Source organism: Marmota monax, unplaced genomic scaffold (genome assembly GCF_021218885.2).
Source record: "Marmota monax isolate L192 unplaced genomic scaffold, Marmota_monax_Labrador192_F-V1.1 WCK01_AAM20220418_F8-fsc00021, whole genome shotgun sequence".
NCBI classification, from domain to species: domain Eukaryota; kingdom Metazoa; phylum Chordata; class Mammalia; order Rodentia; family Sciuridae; genus Marmota; species Marmota monax.
The window spans coordinates 9,403,445-9,422,753 of record NW_026695228.1 but is presented as its reverse complement, the minus strand read 5'-3'; the positions used below and the strand labels follow the sequence as shown (position 1 = coordinate 9,422,753).

General features: G+C 35.2%; 1 protein-coding gene across 28 annotated transcripts in view; it reads right to left on the bottom strand.

The window, feature by feature from the left end:
• The window catches only part of Arpp21 (cAMP regulated phosphoprotein 21), a 149,993-nt gene that overhangs the window by 69,463 nt on the left and 61,221 nt on the right, over positions 1–19,309 (bottom strand). For 15 of the 28 annotated variants that reach the window (XM_058576465.1, XM_046437279.2, XM_046437280.2 and 12 more), the window contains 3 exons: positions 9,216–9,324; positions 7,217–7,318; positions 1,151–1,188 (listed from right to left, as the gene is read on the bottom strand). In XM_058576465.1, coding sequence (XP_058432448.1) covers positions 1,151–1,188; positions 7,217–7,318; positions 9,216–9,324 — 249 coding nt within the window. Of the gene's footprint in view, positions 1–1,150; positions 1,189–7,216; positions 7,319–8,752; positions 8,844–9,215; positions 9,325–19,309 lie in introns of those variants that run through there. The other 13 variants (XM_046437288.2, XM_058576471.1, XM_046437290.2 and 10 more) reach the window with 3 other exon arrangements.

Below are 19,309 nucleotides of genomic sequence, written 5' to 3'. Positions count from 1 at the left end.
AGTCTCCATTTTAACCAATTTTAGTGGAATAGTCATTAAGCCAACACCTGAAATAAAATTCACCAACAACTTATTTATGAATACTATATTTCTAAATCAAGTTGTAGATTTTAATACATCTTAAATGTGATTAGTCCTGTTAATATGGATTCCTTAATTTCTCCTGAATATCTGCAATTAAATCAAGGGGACACTTTAATATTTATGTCGATTTAGGTCCATTTTAAAAAGGTACTTTTAGAAAGATATATGTTAAGTGTGAAAAATGTCTAGTCTTATTCCAAAGACTATAAATTTCACAACTACCTCCCTCCACTAACTCCCAAGACAGGTGAACTGCTACATCTAGACAGGTATGCTTGCTTGCTTGCTTCCTTTGTCTTTATACCAGGGATTGAACCCATGGGTGCTTAACCACTAAGCCACATCCACAGGCCTTTTTATTTATTTTTTTAATTTTTAATATAGAGACACAGTCTCACTGAGTTATTTAAGGCCATGCTAAATCACTGAGGCTGGCTTTGAACTTCAAATCCTCCTGCCTCAACCTTCTGAGCTGCTGGAATTATAGGTATGCACCACCACACCCAGCTCTAGATGAGGTTTTCCATGTTAGCTCTTTAAGAAGATGAACTGATATTTAAGAACGAGAAACTTAAAGTAATATTATTCCAATTATTTTTTGTTTAGCTATAGAATTATAGGATAGAAGTGGCTAATAATACCAAATAAAGTCCTTTAAGCAGCCTGCTCAATAAGCCAATAGAGTTGCAAATTCCTGTGTAGACTCAATATTTCCTCGTTTCAATGCCTGGGGAAGGTAACAGGAATTCCGCCTTGGGAAGGACACAGGATTGAGACTAAATAAGGAAACTGTTTAAGCCTCTGTTTGAAAGTAACTGAGAGAACTTTTTCCCCAAATTAAATACTCTTTAGACATGCTAAATAACATAAGTGAAAATATATGTGTGTTTAGACATGTTAAATAACATAAGTGTGAATATATATGCGTGCACACACAGATATATGTATTTATTTATACATATATTTAAGCACACTTATATATGGGATATATATGTATATGGGAATATACAGGACACACACGACAAACTATTCTTCTAACGACACAAAAAATAAAATTTCATTTTACCTGTTTTCCACATAAAGGCTTTCCTGGGAGCAAACTGACTGAAAAATAAAAGAAAAGCATTGTATCAGATGTTCTGGATATGCTGAGGGTGGTCCCAAATCCTTTCTTGATTTTAAAATTACCTTTCCCCTCCTAAGGGAAAAGTATTAAGAAAAATATGTACAAAAGATGGAAATTTAAAAAAGGAAAAAATATAGGTTAGTGTTAGAAAAGTCAACGATTCTCATGTAGCACAGGGGATATGTCCAGGTTTTCAACAGATTGAGCACCATTCAGCCTCATGGTCAGAAGAGAAATGTGAATGAAATTGCTGGAGAAACTCATGACCACCTTCAGAGTCTGAGCAGCGAGTGGTTTCTTCTGGAGCTGTGGAGGTACAGTCACCAACAGAAGCCAGGGGAACAGGCTCAAATCAAGGCACAGCATGCAAGGTTGGATGAATCCACCTAAGAATGGGAGAAGTGTGAAGCCACAATTCTACAATAACATACCTGGCAACTATAAACTCTCACAAAAGAAAGAGATTAACCACTGGTCTCTCAAAATTGAAGAAATGCCATCTATCTGTGATCATAATAAGTAAGGAGGATAGAACACAAGTTTAATGAATCAAACCTAATTAGTAAAAAAAAGAAAAAAAAACCTATCAAACTCCATCTGATATTTCTTAGTTTTGCACATAGAAAACCAATGACTTTAGTTTTTCTTTTTTTTTTTTTACATCTGTTTGCCTAGAATTCATTTCTCTCTTACATTGTGGTTAATATACCATGTGGGGAAGATAGAATTCTGTCAGAATTACATGCTGGGGAATGGTGAGTCAGATTAAACTTAAACAAGCAGAATAAGAGAAGTCTAGGCAAATTATGGTGCTGGGACACAAGACCACTTTCAAAGTATTAAATTTATAAATATAAGTATACAAGCACCATATTATGTGTATATTTTCTAAATGATAAGTGACCATTAAAGGCATAAATGGAGACATAGCTGGTCTATTTTAAGATAAAACAAAACTGAAGAAATACTAACTAATGACCTTTCAATGAGCCTTGAACTAAAAGATGTTGCTAATGTAACCGCCGCTCAAAGAGGCAAGCAGGATATTGGTTTCTCTTTTCAATTTGCTGGAGAAATCATTTCCTTCCACTAAGCCAGAGGGGATGGAGTGAGACATGGTGTTTTGCTCAGTGGTCTGAGCATTCGGTGAAGACATCTCTAGAATCATTTGTTTCAACCTTTCTATATTGAAAAGGTATCCATAATCTCAGGTGTGCAAAAACCTTAACGTATCAAAAGGCAAAAAGAGCCAATTAAAATCTCTACTTTCAGAAAATAGCTTTTTGAAATTTGACATTTATATGTAGAAAGTGAGGAAAATACAAATAATGTGCCATCAACATTATTCCTGTAAAGATCTTTTCAGGGTACATTAAACACCCTAACCTCTTTATTTCTGTTAGTTTGGTTTTGCTACCTACCAACTTGAGTCAAGTCATGGTATATAAAAGAAAGTGAGGTTGTTTCAAGGTATACATTATAAGGTCGATTCTCTGCTACTTTTCAGCTCAACATCAGTTGGAAAGGGGTCAACTAAGTTTATACTATTTTGCATGGGACTGGACTTATCAGGAAATCCACTTCTCATAAGAAGGAGTTTTTCATAATCATACCGACCTCTTCAGATTTGTGAATCTAATAGCATTTGGGAGGAAATGAAGCAACTCAAACTTTTTGAATAAAAAGTAAGATTTTCAAACTCTTTGAATAAAAAGCAAGTCAAGGATACCTTTCCAAAAAACATAACTCAAAAGTATTTTTCTGACTTTTGTGGAAAGGTCCATAATAAATCATCTCATCACCCCTTTACCACATTTTCATAAATAAGACACAGGTGGTTATTAGCTATGATTCAATAGCTGATGAAAATAAAACTTTTTAAAAAATTATATTAATAACTTGCACATTTAATAGCAGAGAAGGATAAAATTGTCACAGTAATTAAGTGCAACATTCAAAGCTGTCACTTATATGCATTCCAAGATATAAAAGGCTCCCTTTTCAAAAAAGGAGAAAAATGATTTTGCCTAATGGGTTACAGAGTTCTCTCCCACATCCCGCCCTCACCTCTGGTGGCATCACATATCCTTGAATCCTTCTCCCTGAAGAGGGATCTCAGTGTGTGCTGGGAAGACCCTGGACAAGCTCCTCCCTAATTTCCAATTTATACACAGATATCCTTTGCCAATTACCATCCAGGCAAAACATAACTTTCCCAATTGTATTGTTTTCTCAACCAAATTTCCCCAATTTAGCAACGTCATACAAAATTAACCATTAAAGAAGCTGAAATCCTTGCCAAAGTAAAAGAGTTGGATCCCAAATATTACTGACTATAAAAACATGATAATTTGTTATTTGAGAGCTAAATTCTTCTGCACTCTGAACACCTATTTAGCTCTCAAATAATTAATTAATGTATCTAATTTCAAGATACTCAAATTAACAACCTGTATTTGAATTTTTTTCTAGAAAAACCACCAAAGCAGCCTGCATTTTTGATTATGTGCCTGCATATAAAAGTGCATACACACCCTCACACTCTTCACACACTCACACACACCTTAGACAACAAGATACATATGGAAAATACACAAAAACATCTCTAATTTTAAAATAAATTTGATTTTTATTCAACTGTAAATACTAGAAAGTATTTCTCATCTCATTGTTGCTTCAAGTAGCAAAAAAAAAATTACGTATGCTTTTTCAATATTTGAACTGCTTTGACTAACTAATTACTGAAGAAAGCTGATTTTGTTGGCTCAATTTTTAAATTATGAGAAAACTAAATTAAAGATGATCTAAGAAAAAGATTATATTTCTATAATATAATTTCCTTATGCTGGATCCTTTGCATTTGTTTTATAATTGACCTAACTTACTTTATTACCTTATGAAAGAACAATTCTGTGCCTCAACAGTTTGGGCAGTGATCAGTGATCACTTGGGAACCTAGAAATGTACAGATGAAAGCCCCCTAATATGTGCTGTCATGATGTAAGTGGTGAGGGAGATCTGTTATTATGTGTGCTATTCAAGAAAGTTTATGTTGCTATGCTACGTCCTTGAGAATTTGTGTCATAGAGGATACAGTACTGTTCTGTTCATATAGAGTCGCCCCCAAAACTCCCTGCCTCTTAAGATTCATGACATTATGTGGGACCTCCAACACTGTTCTGAGGTTGGTATGTGTGTCCAATAGACTATGGCAGAAAGGAACATACATTACTGCCGAGACTAGATTATATAAGACTGTGGCTTCCATCTTTGGATGTCTCTGTTTCTCTCTTGAATCACTTTCTCCAGAGGAAGCTAGTTATCATTCACAAAGACACTAGCAGATTGTGGAAGAGCCCACCTAGTAAAGAATTGAGACTTCCAGGCTATTGCCAAGGAAGAACGGAGGCCTGCCAATAACGACTTGAGTATGTGAGTATGGACACAGGCAGTTACTCAGTGAAGCCTTAAGATGATAGCTAGACACCTTGAGTTAGAACTATCCAACTGAGTCACTCCCAGCTTCCTGACCCACAGAAATGGAAATAAGCATTTTTGTTTGTTTGAAACTGCAAAATTTTCAGATAACTTGTCATACTGCAATAAATACTTAAAGACCTAGTGGTATACTTAAGTATCTCTAGCAAGTTATAGGGTCAGGTAGAAAGACAATGGACACATGTTCATGCACATAACATCTTATAAGTGATATTGGAACTTCCATTTGACTCTGGAAACCCTTCTGTGAGTGTATTTTCTGTATAGGTTACTAATTTTAAAGTCCTATCCTTTGATGGCAGGTTCAAAGTAGTGCCAGATACAGGATGGTGCCCCATTTAAATTATTAAAGCCAGAAATGGTCACCAGAGAGCCTAGGAAAGCAGCTCACATCTCTGTGTCTGCAGAGGGAACAAGTCACATCATTTGAAAGAAGGCTGCCAAAGAATGTGGTGCAATGAAAAGGTTAAGGCCCTGGCTTGGAATTTGAGCTTTTTCACAATTAAGTCTGCTTTTACTTTTCAAAAAAATGTTAATAGGGCTGGGTGTGTAACTCAGTGGTAGAGTGCTTGCCTGTCATGCGGAAGACATGGGTTCAATCACCAGCATGTCAATATAAATAAATAAATAGAGCAAGTGGCCATGAAGTCTTTAAATGGCCTGCTATGGTTTAACCTGCATCATAGGTCCCCAGCAACTAATTTCTTTAGCAGGGTGATAAGGAAGTCCGCATAAAGAGGGTTGTGCAGACTCCTGATCTCTGAGATGACCGTGACTGCTCAGGGACCTGAGAATCACTAAATGAAGGCAGCACAGGCATCATCCTCAGCCCGACAGCCATCTATCTGAAAGAGTTCTTTCATCACCTATCTCTGTGATACAACTTTAAAAAAAAAAAAAACGTAATACTGCTATGCATTGTCTGCAGTCGGTATTTGTTTCTCAATATAACAACTTGTTCACAAATCGCCTAACTTGTCAGAACCAAAGCATGAGAAAAAAAAGTGTGTACATGTGTGCATGAGAGCAATAGTGCATGTAGAACAGAAGAATAAAAAAACTATCTGCCAAAAGGACTATCTGCCAAAAAAAAAAAAAAAAAAAAAATCTCTTTGTGAAGGCTTTAGGAACGAACATGCTGCCACCCAGCCTACTGTAGGTATTCTTTCCCAATTGTGACAAAATTAGATCCTCTCATCACTTCATTCTTGTATCTAGCAAATGCAATGAAAACCCCAGTGTGCCAATCTGTGCTATGTCCCACCAAAAATTATGTCTACAGCAAAAGCCTAAGTAGCCCCTACATCTGCAGAATCTTATAGAATTGCATCCGGACCTCCAGTCATGGAGAGTTCTATCTCACTCTCACACTCTCCCCATTTCAGAGTTCTAGGGCACCTGTCATCAAAATTCTATTTTAGTGTATTCTAGAAGATTGGGGTTGGTTCAAATGTGAAAGAAGTGCAGTTAGAAGAGGATGAATCACTCCTGCAGCCTTAGATGAAGGAACCAGCACTTGCAGAAGGTCACAGACACTGGCTTGGCCTGAAGCCACCCAGGACAACAGCACTCCTGCTTCTGTGCTGAGCATTGACGCCAAGCTCTCTAGGCTGGACTGTGTGGTCTCTAGGAACAAACTGTAGCAGGAGTCAAACACTGTCCCTGCTGAGGCAAAGCTGAAAGCCTTGGCCATGGAGAGCACCACAAAGGAGCTCACATCTTCCCTTCTGCAAAGGAAAGAACCCACAATGTTTGAGGAGGCCCCAAGTGATTTCCTAGAATGGAAAGCTATAATGACTACTTGCCCTTTTAAAGTCCTTGCATTTAAACCAAACTTTTACTTGTTTACTTTTTTTTTTAATTTCATTTAATTGCATTTTCTCTTGGCCATAGTGGGTGAAGGCTAAAAAATATTCCTGTCCCATTTTCTTTGTTAGGATTTGAACAAAAGAAATTGTTTTATGATTACTTCCTTGACAGACTATTCTCTGACCTGAACGGATCTGAAATCAGGGGGAAAAGATGAATTTGATTATCTAACTTCAGGAAAATGAAGAGTCCATATTTTCTAAAGACTCAGAAAATACTCTGGATATTTATATGGTTCTATGTGTGTATATGATCAATGGGCTGCTTTTTGTGATTCTTTCCTCTGCACAATGTTGGTGTACTAAAATATACACTAACAGGTGATCTGCTGCCTGATATGGATGTTAAGGTACTGTTGCAAATCAGATATCCTTCCTTGGTACTGAAGGTCTGTTTTGTTGACTAATGTTAAACCTTTCTACTCCTATCAGTCATACCCTAGGAACACACCCAGACCCTTGGCTAGTTTTCCATCACTTCCCTGAACCAGGTCCTCTAAACACCTCTGGTTTGCTGCAATTCGATTTGTTCCCTGGCTCCAGTCTCCTTACTTCCTGCCAGCTCACTGTCTGGGGAATGAGGCTGCCTTACTGCTGATGGAAGGACCACACTAAAGAGGCAATTAAAACAACTACTCACATCGTGTGCAAATATTCTCTCCCTCACTCTCTGATATTCCTCTTCTCTCTCTTCAATTGATTTACTTCGTCTGTCATCTCTAAATGGATGCATTCTGTTTTGCTGAACAGAAAAAAGAAATCAGGACGGTTATCCAAGTTGAGTTGTTAGAAATCTGCAGTTAAGCAACTGTCAGCTAAGAATAATAAATGTTCATTTAAACAAATGGAGCATGACAAGTCTCACTCCCTCTGGCCCCTAAGGAGGCTGTTTGGGGTACATGTATCATGTGTGTGCGTGGCATGCAATGACTACAAATGTTTGCTGCTGCTCCTGGTTGCTGCCTTGCTGGATGCAAGTAGCACAGGTGCATCTAAAATGTACATGCCTGAATGTACCTTGGGTGTTCAGCCAGTGCAGGTATGTAGTGGCTCACCAGGGATGGATTCTGTCTCCCTTGCAATCCTGGATAATCTGACTCCTCAGAAGGAGTCCAAATGCTTATTTAAAATTAAAAAAAGAAGAAGAAATGGCTAGTTCAAGGTGACTGAAGGAAGAAATGGCTTTGAAAAGTTCAGAACTGGACAAAATGTAAGTGAACAAATAGAGTGGGGGACAGAAAAAAAGATATGGATACAATCTCTTAATTTGCATTTTTATTCACTCAGTGACTGATTCTGTGACTTGCACCTGATATAAGAAGAAGGACCTCAGGCTTATAAACTAAATCTAACAAAACCTGTTTGTTGATAAGGGTCAATAGAAGAAAACTAAAGAAAACAATTCAAAGAACCCAGCATGAGGAGTGCTCTTCATTCTCTCATCTGACTAGTTCCTGCATCTCAACTGCCTTCCTAATTTTCACCATCCCTGACCAAATGCTCTGCACTGACCGCATTCACCCATCCACACGACAGACACCCACTAAGTGCACCACGCAGGCACATGTCTCATGGGCAACATGAGCCACGGTGTAGCTCGGTGGTGGTGGTGGGAGTAAACGAGATACAAATGATGAACAGGTTTCAAAAAAGTGCGTCAGATATGCACATACTGGCTTTCAGTGACTCACAGAGAGTAATTAAAATAACTTGAGTGAGATGCATATTGTCTTACCTTTAAAAATTCTAAAGCAAAAAGTCATTTCCAAAAAAAAAAAAAAAACTATTTTGATTGTCAGAGACACAAAGTATAATTGTAATGGCATTCAGCTGACTTTCTACTGTGCTTGTTATCATTTAAAAATTTGTTTTACTTAGTGTTCTTCCTAGTCACCCTGGACCCCACATCCTCCCCCCACTTAGAGAAAAGATTTCGTAAAGTCTCTTTACCCTTGTCGGAAGTACCATGATTATTGCTACTCTAGAACAACACAATGTTTTGTCACAAACAATACACAAGGATAAAGTTCTGCTACACTTCATGCAAAACGAGCAGACAGTTTACATGGACCATAAAACATGGGCAGGAGAAGGGGGTGGGAGACTAGAACATGAACTCAAAGTCTTTTCTGTGAAGTCTTATTTTAGGATAGTTGCAAAATCCACCTGTCCTCACCATAACAAGGTTTGTTCTTTACAGCTACACCGGTTGATCATCGGTCCGTATTGAAAATCCAGCTCAATTTGTGCACAACTGAAGGACAAAGCTGTAGGGAGTGGAACGACTGCCAGAGTTACACAGACATCTGGAAATGCGACTGACAAAGCTTTTCCCCACAGCTTGGAGCCTGTGGCACCCCGACCCGCCCCCACCACAAGACATGCAGCAGGAACTGCGCCAAGCACCACCCATGCAGCCCAACACAGAGCCATTGCTAAAGCAACCAGACAGTTTTTGGCTACCCACTGAATGCCAAAGGGGGAGGCAAGGGGAAGCCAGGGTTTGGAGAGAGGGCAGTAGTATCAGAGGCAGGGGAGGGCTGGGAGGCGAGGAGGGGACAACAGAGGAATGACAAGAACATCAGTCAGCCCACCTTCAAAAACAACAACGTCAGCCACTCTCAAACTTGAGAACCAACCTGATTGTCTTCTTTATCAATACTAGAGTTATCTCGCTTCAAGATAAACCGCTTCTGGGATTCTTCACCTTTTTCATCTTTTAAATGTTCACAAAACCTTTGCTCTGGTCTGCCAGCAAAGTAAAACATATCAATAAAAAAAGTTTTTCCTCTGTTTAAAGTTATCTCTTAGTGTTTTCCCCCACCGTGGCATTTAACTTTTTGAAAAAAAAAAAAAAAGTTTAGAAGTTGTTCCGATATTAGAGTTGCTGGCAATATACAGGCAGGGATTCTTTACATGTTGCTAGAATAACCTTTTGTTGTTTTGAATTCAGACTCTTGGTTGCTGCATGCTGATCACCATAGCTGAAGTTAAAGAAAAAAATTTAAAGACCTGCACATTTAGACTGTATATAGATGTTCTCTTCAGTGATTTTGACCTCCATCACTCCTGAATTCAAACAAATTCCCACTCTGATTCTCAAACAAATATACAGGGTTAGTACATTAATCCACCAATGTCTGGAAACTTGGAGAATACTTCTCATGATATCTTAAGAGTCTTCTGAGTCTGTAGCAGGAGCTGATCATTTAAAAATTGTTTGTGACAAACGTCCTGGAATCTTGCTCCACTAGACTGACATTCTTGACCATGTTTGTAAATCAGCTCAGTAATTGGGGAAATGAGATATTTAGTTTAAACAACTCAATGACTGATTCGTATAGGGGAAAAAATGCTCCAAGCAGTTACACACTATTGATTAGTCAATTGATTTTTTTTTTTAGGTTCTCTTAATCACTTGGTATTATTGAAGGGAAGGGCTCCACTTCTTTGTTAATTTCCCACGATGTCACTATATACCAGAGAACTCAATGAATGACCTGGTCTTGGGTTCATCCACAGAGGAAGTACAAAAATATTTGTCCCTAGTTTAGAAGCAGTTGTAATTTATGACTTTCATTAAAGAATCTCTGTCATGTCTGATATATTACTTCTAAAGCTTAGGGGGGTTCTATCCCTGCTGGGTTCATTATTCCTTTAGTCATTGGGACTCCACTGCAGTGCCTGTTGTTTGAGGTGGGTGACCAGTAATTAAGAAAATCTCATCATTTGATTATACTACAAAATAAGCAAGTAGCACTTTGAAAACAAAGAAGTAGCTTCAGTGTATAATTCAAACCTTGATGAGATGCTTTCTTTTCTTAAATACATGGATATAAATTATAATAACATTGATGAGCAGGTAATAGTAGAAAACTGCAATAATATCAGTTACAGTTTCTAGAGCTGTTTATAATTGTTGCAAAGCAGTGCCACTACCTTGTTCAATCCTTATAGTAAAAGCTTGATGCAGTAAAAGCAGACATTTTTTGCCTATTTTAAAGAATAGGAAACCATCCCTTAGTGATTCTTTTTACTGTATAGATTGGCCTACTAAGCCACAGGCATCCAACAGCCTGGTTACATTCTCATAGACACTTGGTTCAGTCCCTTTCTAATTTCACCATGCACATTGAGCTGACAGAACACAAACCTCTATCACATCACTTTAGTGATCAACGTGAACATTTCCCACCCAACTTAAAATGTAATCAAATGCAATACACATTCTGGAATCAGAACTATAACATTAAAAATTGCAACATAAGGGCTGGGGTTGTGGCTCAGTGGTAGAGCACTTGCCTTGCAAGAGGCACTGGGTTCGATCCTCAGCACCACATAAAAATAAATAAACAAAATAAAGATATTATGTCCATATAACTAAAAATAATATTTAAAAATTGCAACATAAGGAATGAATAAAACTGCACTTTATAGTAAAGGAGCCATGTACAGTAGAGAAATAAAACATCATTTGGAGTAGAATAGTCCCAGGACACTTCATGTATATCGGTGAGTCTGACAACAGCACTGTGTAATTGTGTATAGTTTTGGGTCACACTAAGTGATAAAAATTCTCCAGAAGTTTTTTTAGCTGTCACTTTCAAAAATATTTATACATTGTTATATAGGTTTTTTTTATAGCAAATGAAATTAGGATGTTGACTTAAATAAGGATATTGGTTGTGTCAATCTTAATTAGGTTTCTTCTAATGTCCCTGGGCTCTGCAGGCTGATAAGCTCTAGTGAGTGAAATGATTCGTTTACATTTACAGATTTTTTTTTGTCTTCTTTTTCTAACATTCTGTAATTGTTCACATAAAAATAAGGTGGTCTCAGAATGTGGACTTTTTGATTTGTGACCATAAGGTGAATGAATATGTTCTAAACTAAGTCTGCTTCAAGATCAATGACATTAGTGTGTGAATTCAGAATGGCAACTAGAACTAGACTTTAAGTTTCATGTACACAAGACTTTGTTTTTTCATTTTTGTGTTTTTGGTCCTAGGGACTGAACCCAAGGCTGCTGTACTACTGAGCTATATTCCCATTCCTTCTAATTTTATTTTTATTTTTTATTTTGAGATAGCTAAGTTGCCAAGGCTGACCTCCACTATGATCCTCCCACATCAGTCTGCTCAGTCACTGGGATTACAGGTATGCCATCACACCCAGGTGGATCTTGTTTTTTAAAATATTTAACCCTTGGTGCCCACATTCATATGTGGCACCCAGGAAGGATTCAGTCAAATGAATAAATTAATATATGAATGATTAAAAATTTAGTACAGCTATTCTTAAATCATCATAATTCAGGGAAAGATTAAAAGAGTAAAAGAATAAGATATGAGGACAAATTCTGTAATTATAAAACAGAACAAGAAAGAGTTTTTAGTAAAAACATAAATTAAATTTAGAGAATCAAGGGCCAGGCACTGTGGCACAAGCCTGTAATCCCATTGGCTCAGGAGGCTGAGGCAGGAGGATGGAGAGTTCAAAGCCAGCCTTAGCAATGGTGAGAAGATAAGCAATTCAGTGAGACCCTGTCTCTAAATAAAATTCAAAATAGGGCTGGGGCTGTGGCTCAGTGGCCAAGTGTCCCTGAGTTTAGTACCCAGTACCCCAAAACAAAAAAAATATTTAGAGAATCAAGAAGATCTTTAAAAATTGAATTTGTGGGTGCTGGGAATATAGCTCAGTTGGTAAAGGGCTTAACTCACATGCACAAGGCCTTGGATTCAATCCCTAGCACCACCAAAAAAAAAAAAAAAAAAAAAAAAAAAAAAAAATATATATATATATATATATATATGTTGATCAAAATTAATCATATCATAGAGATGTAAGTATACCTAATATATATACATGTATTTAAATATATTATATGTGTATAATATGTATTTTATAATTTATATGTTTATATGAATACATAGTACATATAAAACTTTACTACATGTATATGTATTATTGTTTTCAATCTGAGAGGATCCTTGGAAGGAAGAAAGCTGGAAATGAGAATCTTAACTCTCCTAGTTTTGAAACATTTCAGTTTAAAGTGTCAGAAGAGAGCTATTTGAATATTATTTTAAAATTCCATTTCCATTTTTAATAGTTCTGTTTATTTGTTTTTCAGAGCAGGGTATATTTAGGAAAAAAATACATCAATTACATAATTAATCAGAAGTCTTGTTCCAATCAATAATTCAAATATTTAAAGAATATTACTTCTTCTGATGTAATTTATAAAATGTGCATTCTCAATAACTGCTTTGCAAATATCTTGTATAAAATTTTTTTCAAAAATTAGAATGCAGTAATTTAAATTAAAAATCCATCATGTTTTTTTCTGAAAAATATTTTGAATGATTATAAAGTAATCATTTAAAGTTAACTTTAAAAAGAATTAAACAAACTTAGTAATATTTTTCTAGGTTGGTTTTATAGAGAACTATTTATGACTCTAGAGCTAAAAAGCAATTTTGGTTTAAGTTCATACAGACTAAGGTATACAACTGAAATATTGCAGTGATTAAACTAAAAATTACTGATAATGCACCATTATATTACAGCTTTTAAAAATCCCTTTTACAACTAATTTAACACCATAGCAATATTATTTCTGAGACATAAAATGAACGAAGCTAAAATAATATATTATAGGCCTTTATTTAAAAGGGTAATGAGTTACTTTTAATATATTAATGTGGGAATGTAACTCTAAAATTCTCAAAGCTACAAAAGGTCATGGTATTTATTAAATTGATGATGATTGGACTCTACTATGTGTCTCATGGCCATGCATCATACATGCCTAATTTTTCTTTTCCTTGTGGATTTTAGCCTTATGGGGTATTCTTTCTAGCTCCAAAATGCACAGAAAATAAATTAAATGCTTATTTTATATGGAAAATAGTTTTCTCAAGGTAAAAATGTATTTTTCCACAATTCATAGCACATATCTACTGTGAAACTCATTCCTCACATGAAGTGAATAGGACTTGCATTTCCAGTCAGTTTCTTGGCATTCCCAGTAAAAACCCCGGGAAGTCAGAACTAACTCCTCACTGTTCCTTAATTAGACATAGCTCATGAATTGAGAAGCAGGGTTGCTGGTGAAGATAATCAAACTCTGTCTTCCAATCAATCAAATTCCAATTTTAGTTAGATTTATTTCCCCTGGAAGCTTGAAATAGATGAATACTCATTATTATTTTAAATATTTTTTTTTGGTCATGAAGTATTTGAAATGGTTTACCCAATCTAATAGGTTCCTGAAAACAAACTTATTACTTTTCTTCCAAATAGTTAAGTTTGATCCCTTCCTACATCCACACATAATTAAAGAATTTAATTCTAAATATGTTGGATTGCAAAGAGAAGTCTTTGAATTTCATTCCGAGTAACTGAAAGGTGGTCATTAATATGCATAAGTATGTCAAGAAAGAAAGGGTTCTTGCAAAGAACAGAAAAAAAAAAACTTTTGATGGTAAGACATTTATCAAATACATTTTTGTTGCCAACATAGTAGAGAAAATTATATGACACTATTATCTTAATACTTTGGAATTTACAATTAAACATGTCTAAAATTTTGGCATCATTTTTTGAAAATAAAAAGAAAATCCTATATTCTTAAATAATTTAATCTCACCATTGCCCTTATCAGTTTGTCATTTTATACCACTTCATTCTCTTTTCAATGTGACTAAACCTTATAAATCTAACATATAAAGTATTAGTAGCCAGCTTCTTCAATTAGCATGTTTTAAACTCATTTTTCCAATTTCGCACACCTTTTCAAATTTTATTGTTCTCTGTTTCTATAGTATACTGCAAAGATAACCAGAGACAAGTAGACTAACAAAAAGCACCTTGACTCTCCTTTACCCAAGACTACTCATGAAAGATGTTTGCACAGGGCTCTCAAAGACAACAAAGGTCTGTAAGACACCTCTTAAATTGGTACTGCTGCTCTGGAGAACAATTTGATCTATGGATTAAAGGGCCTTAAAAAATGTGAATCTGCCTTAACAAAGTGATTTAATTTCTAAGAATGAATGCAAAGAAAATAGTAATAAATGGTGAAGATATTGTTCCATTGCTCACAGCAGCGAAATACATAGTGGACTGGGTAAGAAACTGAATGTGTAATCTGCAGTATGTATTTATATCAAGTGATATCCAATAATATGGACTAGCACATAAAAGCACTTCACAAAAACAGCTATACCTTGATCATATTTATGTTAAAACTATAACATATATTAATAATACTGCGAGCAGTACATATGTCTAGTTGGTGAGATTAACCAGGATAACAGGAAACTTTACTTCTCACCTTTTATATCCTTGTACTTATTATAATAAACATGCATTTCATACCAACAAAATAATAAAAGTTATTAGCTCAGAAAGACAGGAAACCAATTTGACAACTTAATAGTGATTTATACCTAATCGCTGGATTAAGGACAATTAAGGTATTTTTCAACATGAATACTTAGAAAACATTCTTCCACAGTACGCCTTATTTTATAATCAGATGAAATGAGCATTTAGATGTTTCTTTTGTCAAAGCAATTCATAGTCTTTCTACTGTACTGTTTTTTGTTTTTTTTTTAAGAAATGCCTGATTTAATTTTTCTCCCTGCTTCTTGGCTTTTTCACGTCAAAGCCTTCTAGTGTATGTAAACTCCTCCCTTCCTGCAAAATCACTCTCTTCATTACTATGTCCTTCTTGATCTATATACATAGAAATATGCATTTACTAATGGTAATATTATGAAAATAATTAAATGATAGTGTACAACCTGAAGACCTTATTTTTCCTCTCTAAAGGAGAAGACCAAATAATCATGAGATAAAAAGAAATAAAAGGATAAGAAAAAAAAATGATGACTACAAAATTTGAAAAAGTGAAAGAAATCACATGAACTCAAGATCTGGAATATGCTATCCTAAGTTTGTGAGCTTGGTTATGCATGAACTATATTGATCGTGATATTGTAACACAACCAAACAGGCATACCTTTCAGACAGATCTACTTAGCATAACAGTCATGTTTCTCCAAGTTTGCCTAAAAGTTCAAAATTTCCATGAATGAAAAATAAAGTCTATGGTAGAAAAATTACATGAGAGAAAAGCAAACCTTTAAAGTGAGTTGTGTATTATTTTACATGAAAAAGCAATAAAATAGTATGCACAATCTAGTCTCAAGTGCAAAGATAACATCTGATATATGCCCAGGTTCTTGAAATTCTAAAAATATTTCAATTTTTATCCCATAAGTGCCAAATGATCAGTTAAAATGCTTGCTATTTGAGTGAATCTTCAATTTTAGGATTAGTCTATAAGTAAGATTTAGGATTAGCTTCTGACAACTTTAGGCTCCTTAGACTTTCAAAACCTCCCAAGTTAAAATAATAATAATAATAAAAAAGAATTGTAATGCATTCTGCTGTCATACCAAAAACAAACAAACAAACAAAAAAACCTCCCAAGTATTTTCTAAGTAAGCCTTTGAACAAATAATTGAACCTTATCCCACACATGTGGCATTTGGGTCACTGCACATTCACTCACTTCTCTCCTGGTGCTAACTGGCAGAAGGCACAGCACTGGGTACACACATTCAACTTCTCATTTTCAGCACTAAATTGATGGTGAATGTTTTCTTTATCAGCACCAGTGTATTTTCTTGAAAGTTTTCTACTTCAGGCTTTTCCCCCCCAGTGGTAATAAACTGGCTAAAAAGATGACTTAACTATCTGTACACTGCCTTTCTTTAAATTTTCCATACTTCTAAGTGCAAATTATGTGATACATTAAGAGATAATAGCATCAATATATCCAATGGCTCAAAACTTGGCTCTGTAAAAAGTAAAACTGATGCAGCAAGTTCATGTGAATGAACCTGAACTAGCATACTCTACTTAACTTAGCAATAGCTTTAATAATTAGCATGCTGTTAAAAATACAGACAGAGCCAGGTGCAGTGGTGTAATCCAGCAACTCTGTAGGCTGAAGAAGGTGGATCACAAGTTCAAAGCCAGCATCAGCAAGTTAGTAAGACCCTAAGCAACTTAGAAAGACCCTGTCTCAAAATTAAAAAATGTAAAGTACTGGGGATGAGGCTCAGTGGTTAAGCGCCCTTGGGTTCAATTCTTGGTAGGAAAAAGACATAACTTTAACTTTGAGAAGCAAATCTAATAAAAGTTTTATCTTTTCAGTCATTATAAGAGTTTTTGCAATTTATGTAACCTCTTCAAGGAAGAGGTATTGTTTATTTGCTTTGTTATGTAAAATAGAAAGTCATGATACTTAAAGTGTTTGGGAGGATTAAATAGATTTAAGATAATGCAAGTAAACTATTCAGCCCAATGCAGATAAAGCATTTAATAAATGTTAGAACCTTATCTTATGCTGTTCAGGTTTTTCTGAGTAGGCAAAATCTAAAGGCATGCCAATAAATATTGAGCCAACATTTTTATTACTGTTAATTTTAATCATGACAGATCCAATCTCTACTATAATATTCAAATAATGGTTTGATTCATGTATTTCCAAATGAGGCAAAGTTTTATGAAAGTAATGTTGTCTTTGGAAACTACTAAGTATGATTATTGTTCCTTGGAATGAAAAGCTTTTTGTTTATTTACAATAATGTTGTACAAAAAATTTTCCATTGAGACTTACATAGGAATATGGCATTTTAGTTTTCTGGGTAAGTCCAGGATTGATAGTCCTGTTCAGTTGATAGAAAATTACCCACGGCAAGGTGCTAAGCAACTCAGTGAGACCCTGTCTCCAAATAAAATACAAAGGGCTGGGGATGTGGCTCAGTGGTTGAGTGCCCCTGAGTTCAATCCCTGGTAACCCCCCACACACACACACAAAAAGAAAAATTGCCCATTTTTTGGATGCATAAAGAAATGCTACTTCTTTTGTTTTACTGGTTTGAAGAACAGAAGGTAAGAAGTAAAGATGGGGAAATTGGGAGATGTGATCCTCTGTGTAATCAGGAAAGATTAAAGTGGGAAGGAACAACTGGGATAAAAGTTACTGGGTAAATGTTTGCTTATCTTAGTAGACTCTAATTTATAGCTTGAAGATTCATTCCAAGCAACATGACATATTATTATGATATCCATAGGCACAACTAGTATTCCCTAAAACTTCCAAGGTACAATTGTTACACAGCTGTTAACTGTCAAGGCAGATAGCAGCAATGAGGGAAGCCCTCAGGTTCTGGGCCTAATTCTTCTATTCACAGAAGCAAAGCTGCAGCTTGAGAGAACTAGGTCATCATAATTTTGATCCCTCCAGAACTATTATATGTTTATGATAATATCATATGAATGGTGAACCTTTCTCTAACTGTTCTAAACTGTGTAATGCATATTATCCATTTACACACTTGCACTCCCAGACTTGCAAACACCATCTACTTTTTACACCCATACACACACATGGTCTTAATGAAAGTGATCTTGGCTTTGCAAGTTAACAGTGAACAGAACATGAGTATATTGTATAGTGATACTTCTCTTCAAAGCACAGTACTCACAGTACTGAACACCTGAGAAATACTTTTATGCCTGACATAGTTGAAGAACATAGAGTTGGGCTTCACCTCACTTCTAAATATGCCAAGACAATTTTTAATCCAGAATATTTTGTGATTATGGAGGTTTTCTTTTTCAGTATAATTGGGTTTACTACCCACATTAGTATTAACACTGTTTAATTTGGTTCTCTGCATAATTTTCAAAATCCATAAAATGCATATCAGTATTTTACAAGTACCAATGGGTAATGAAGGGTACTAGATTACTGCTTGATTTTCTTCTTGTTTGTCATCATTAATTGTCGACACAGATTATACTAACATTAGTTCTCCCTTCCCTGACATAGAATAAGAAAAAGTCCTGGCTAAGATCTTGATCTACTGACTAGGTAAGGTCAAGACTTGAATCTCAGTTTTCCCCCCTATAAAATAGTCTAGCTTTATATACCAATAAAGTTAGGAGCAAAATAAATGAATAAATAAGCAGGTGAATAAATCCAATGTTAAAGATAACATTATTCCATAAAAGGATTTTTAAAAATAAATTAAGGATACTATGTTACATGTATGTTTCATTTCCAAAATTAAATAGTAAATTATTTATACCAAAAGACCCATAAATAATTTCACATGGAAAGGAATATAAGAAACTTAATTTTTCTCCTCATTGCATATTTCTGACATTAACTTCTCTTATCTATAGAATCTCATATTCTCTAAGGTATAATGAAATAATAATATGGAGAAAATATCATATCTGAGGAAAATTGTATGAAGTTTGCCTGACATTAATAGTAAGTCTCACTTTGAACCTGAGTATAGATTAAAGAACTCTATCCTTACAAAAAATGATAAATGTTGAATTGTTAATTACTCTCATTTGATCATTAAACAATATGTTATGTATTCCAACACCAACCAAAATAATATATGTATATATGCAATATATTGCACATGTATTATGTGTTAATTAAAAAAAAAAAAAGAACTAGGTGTTTGGTCAGTAAATAAACTTCATGGTTTTCCTGAAAGCAATGTGATTCTCAGGTTTCTGTCTCTGTCTTCTAGTCAGATGATTTTCAATGCCATTCCTATAAAAAAAAGTGCACAGTAAATTTACCATGTTTAGAAATGACAGGATGCCAGCCAACCACTCACAGATTCCT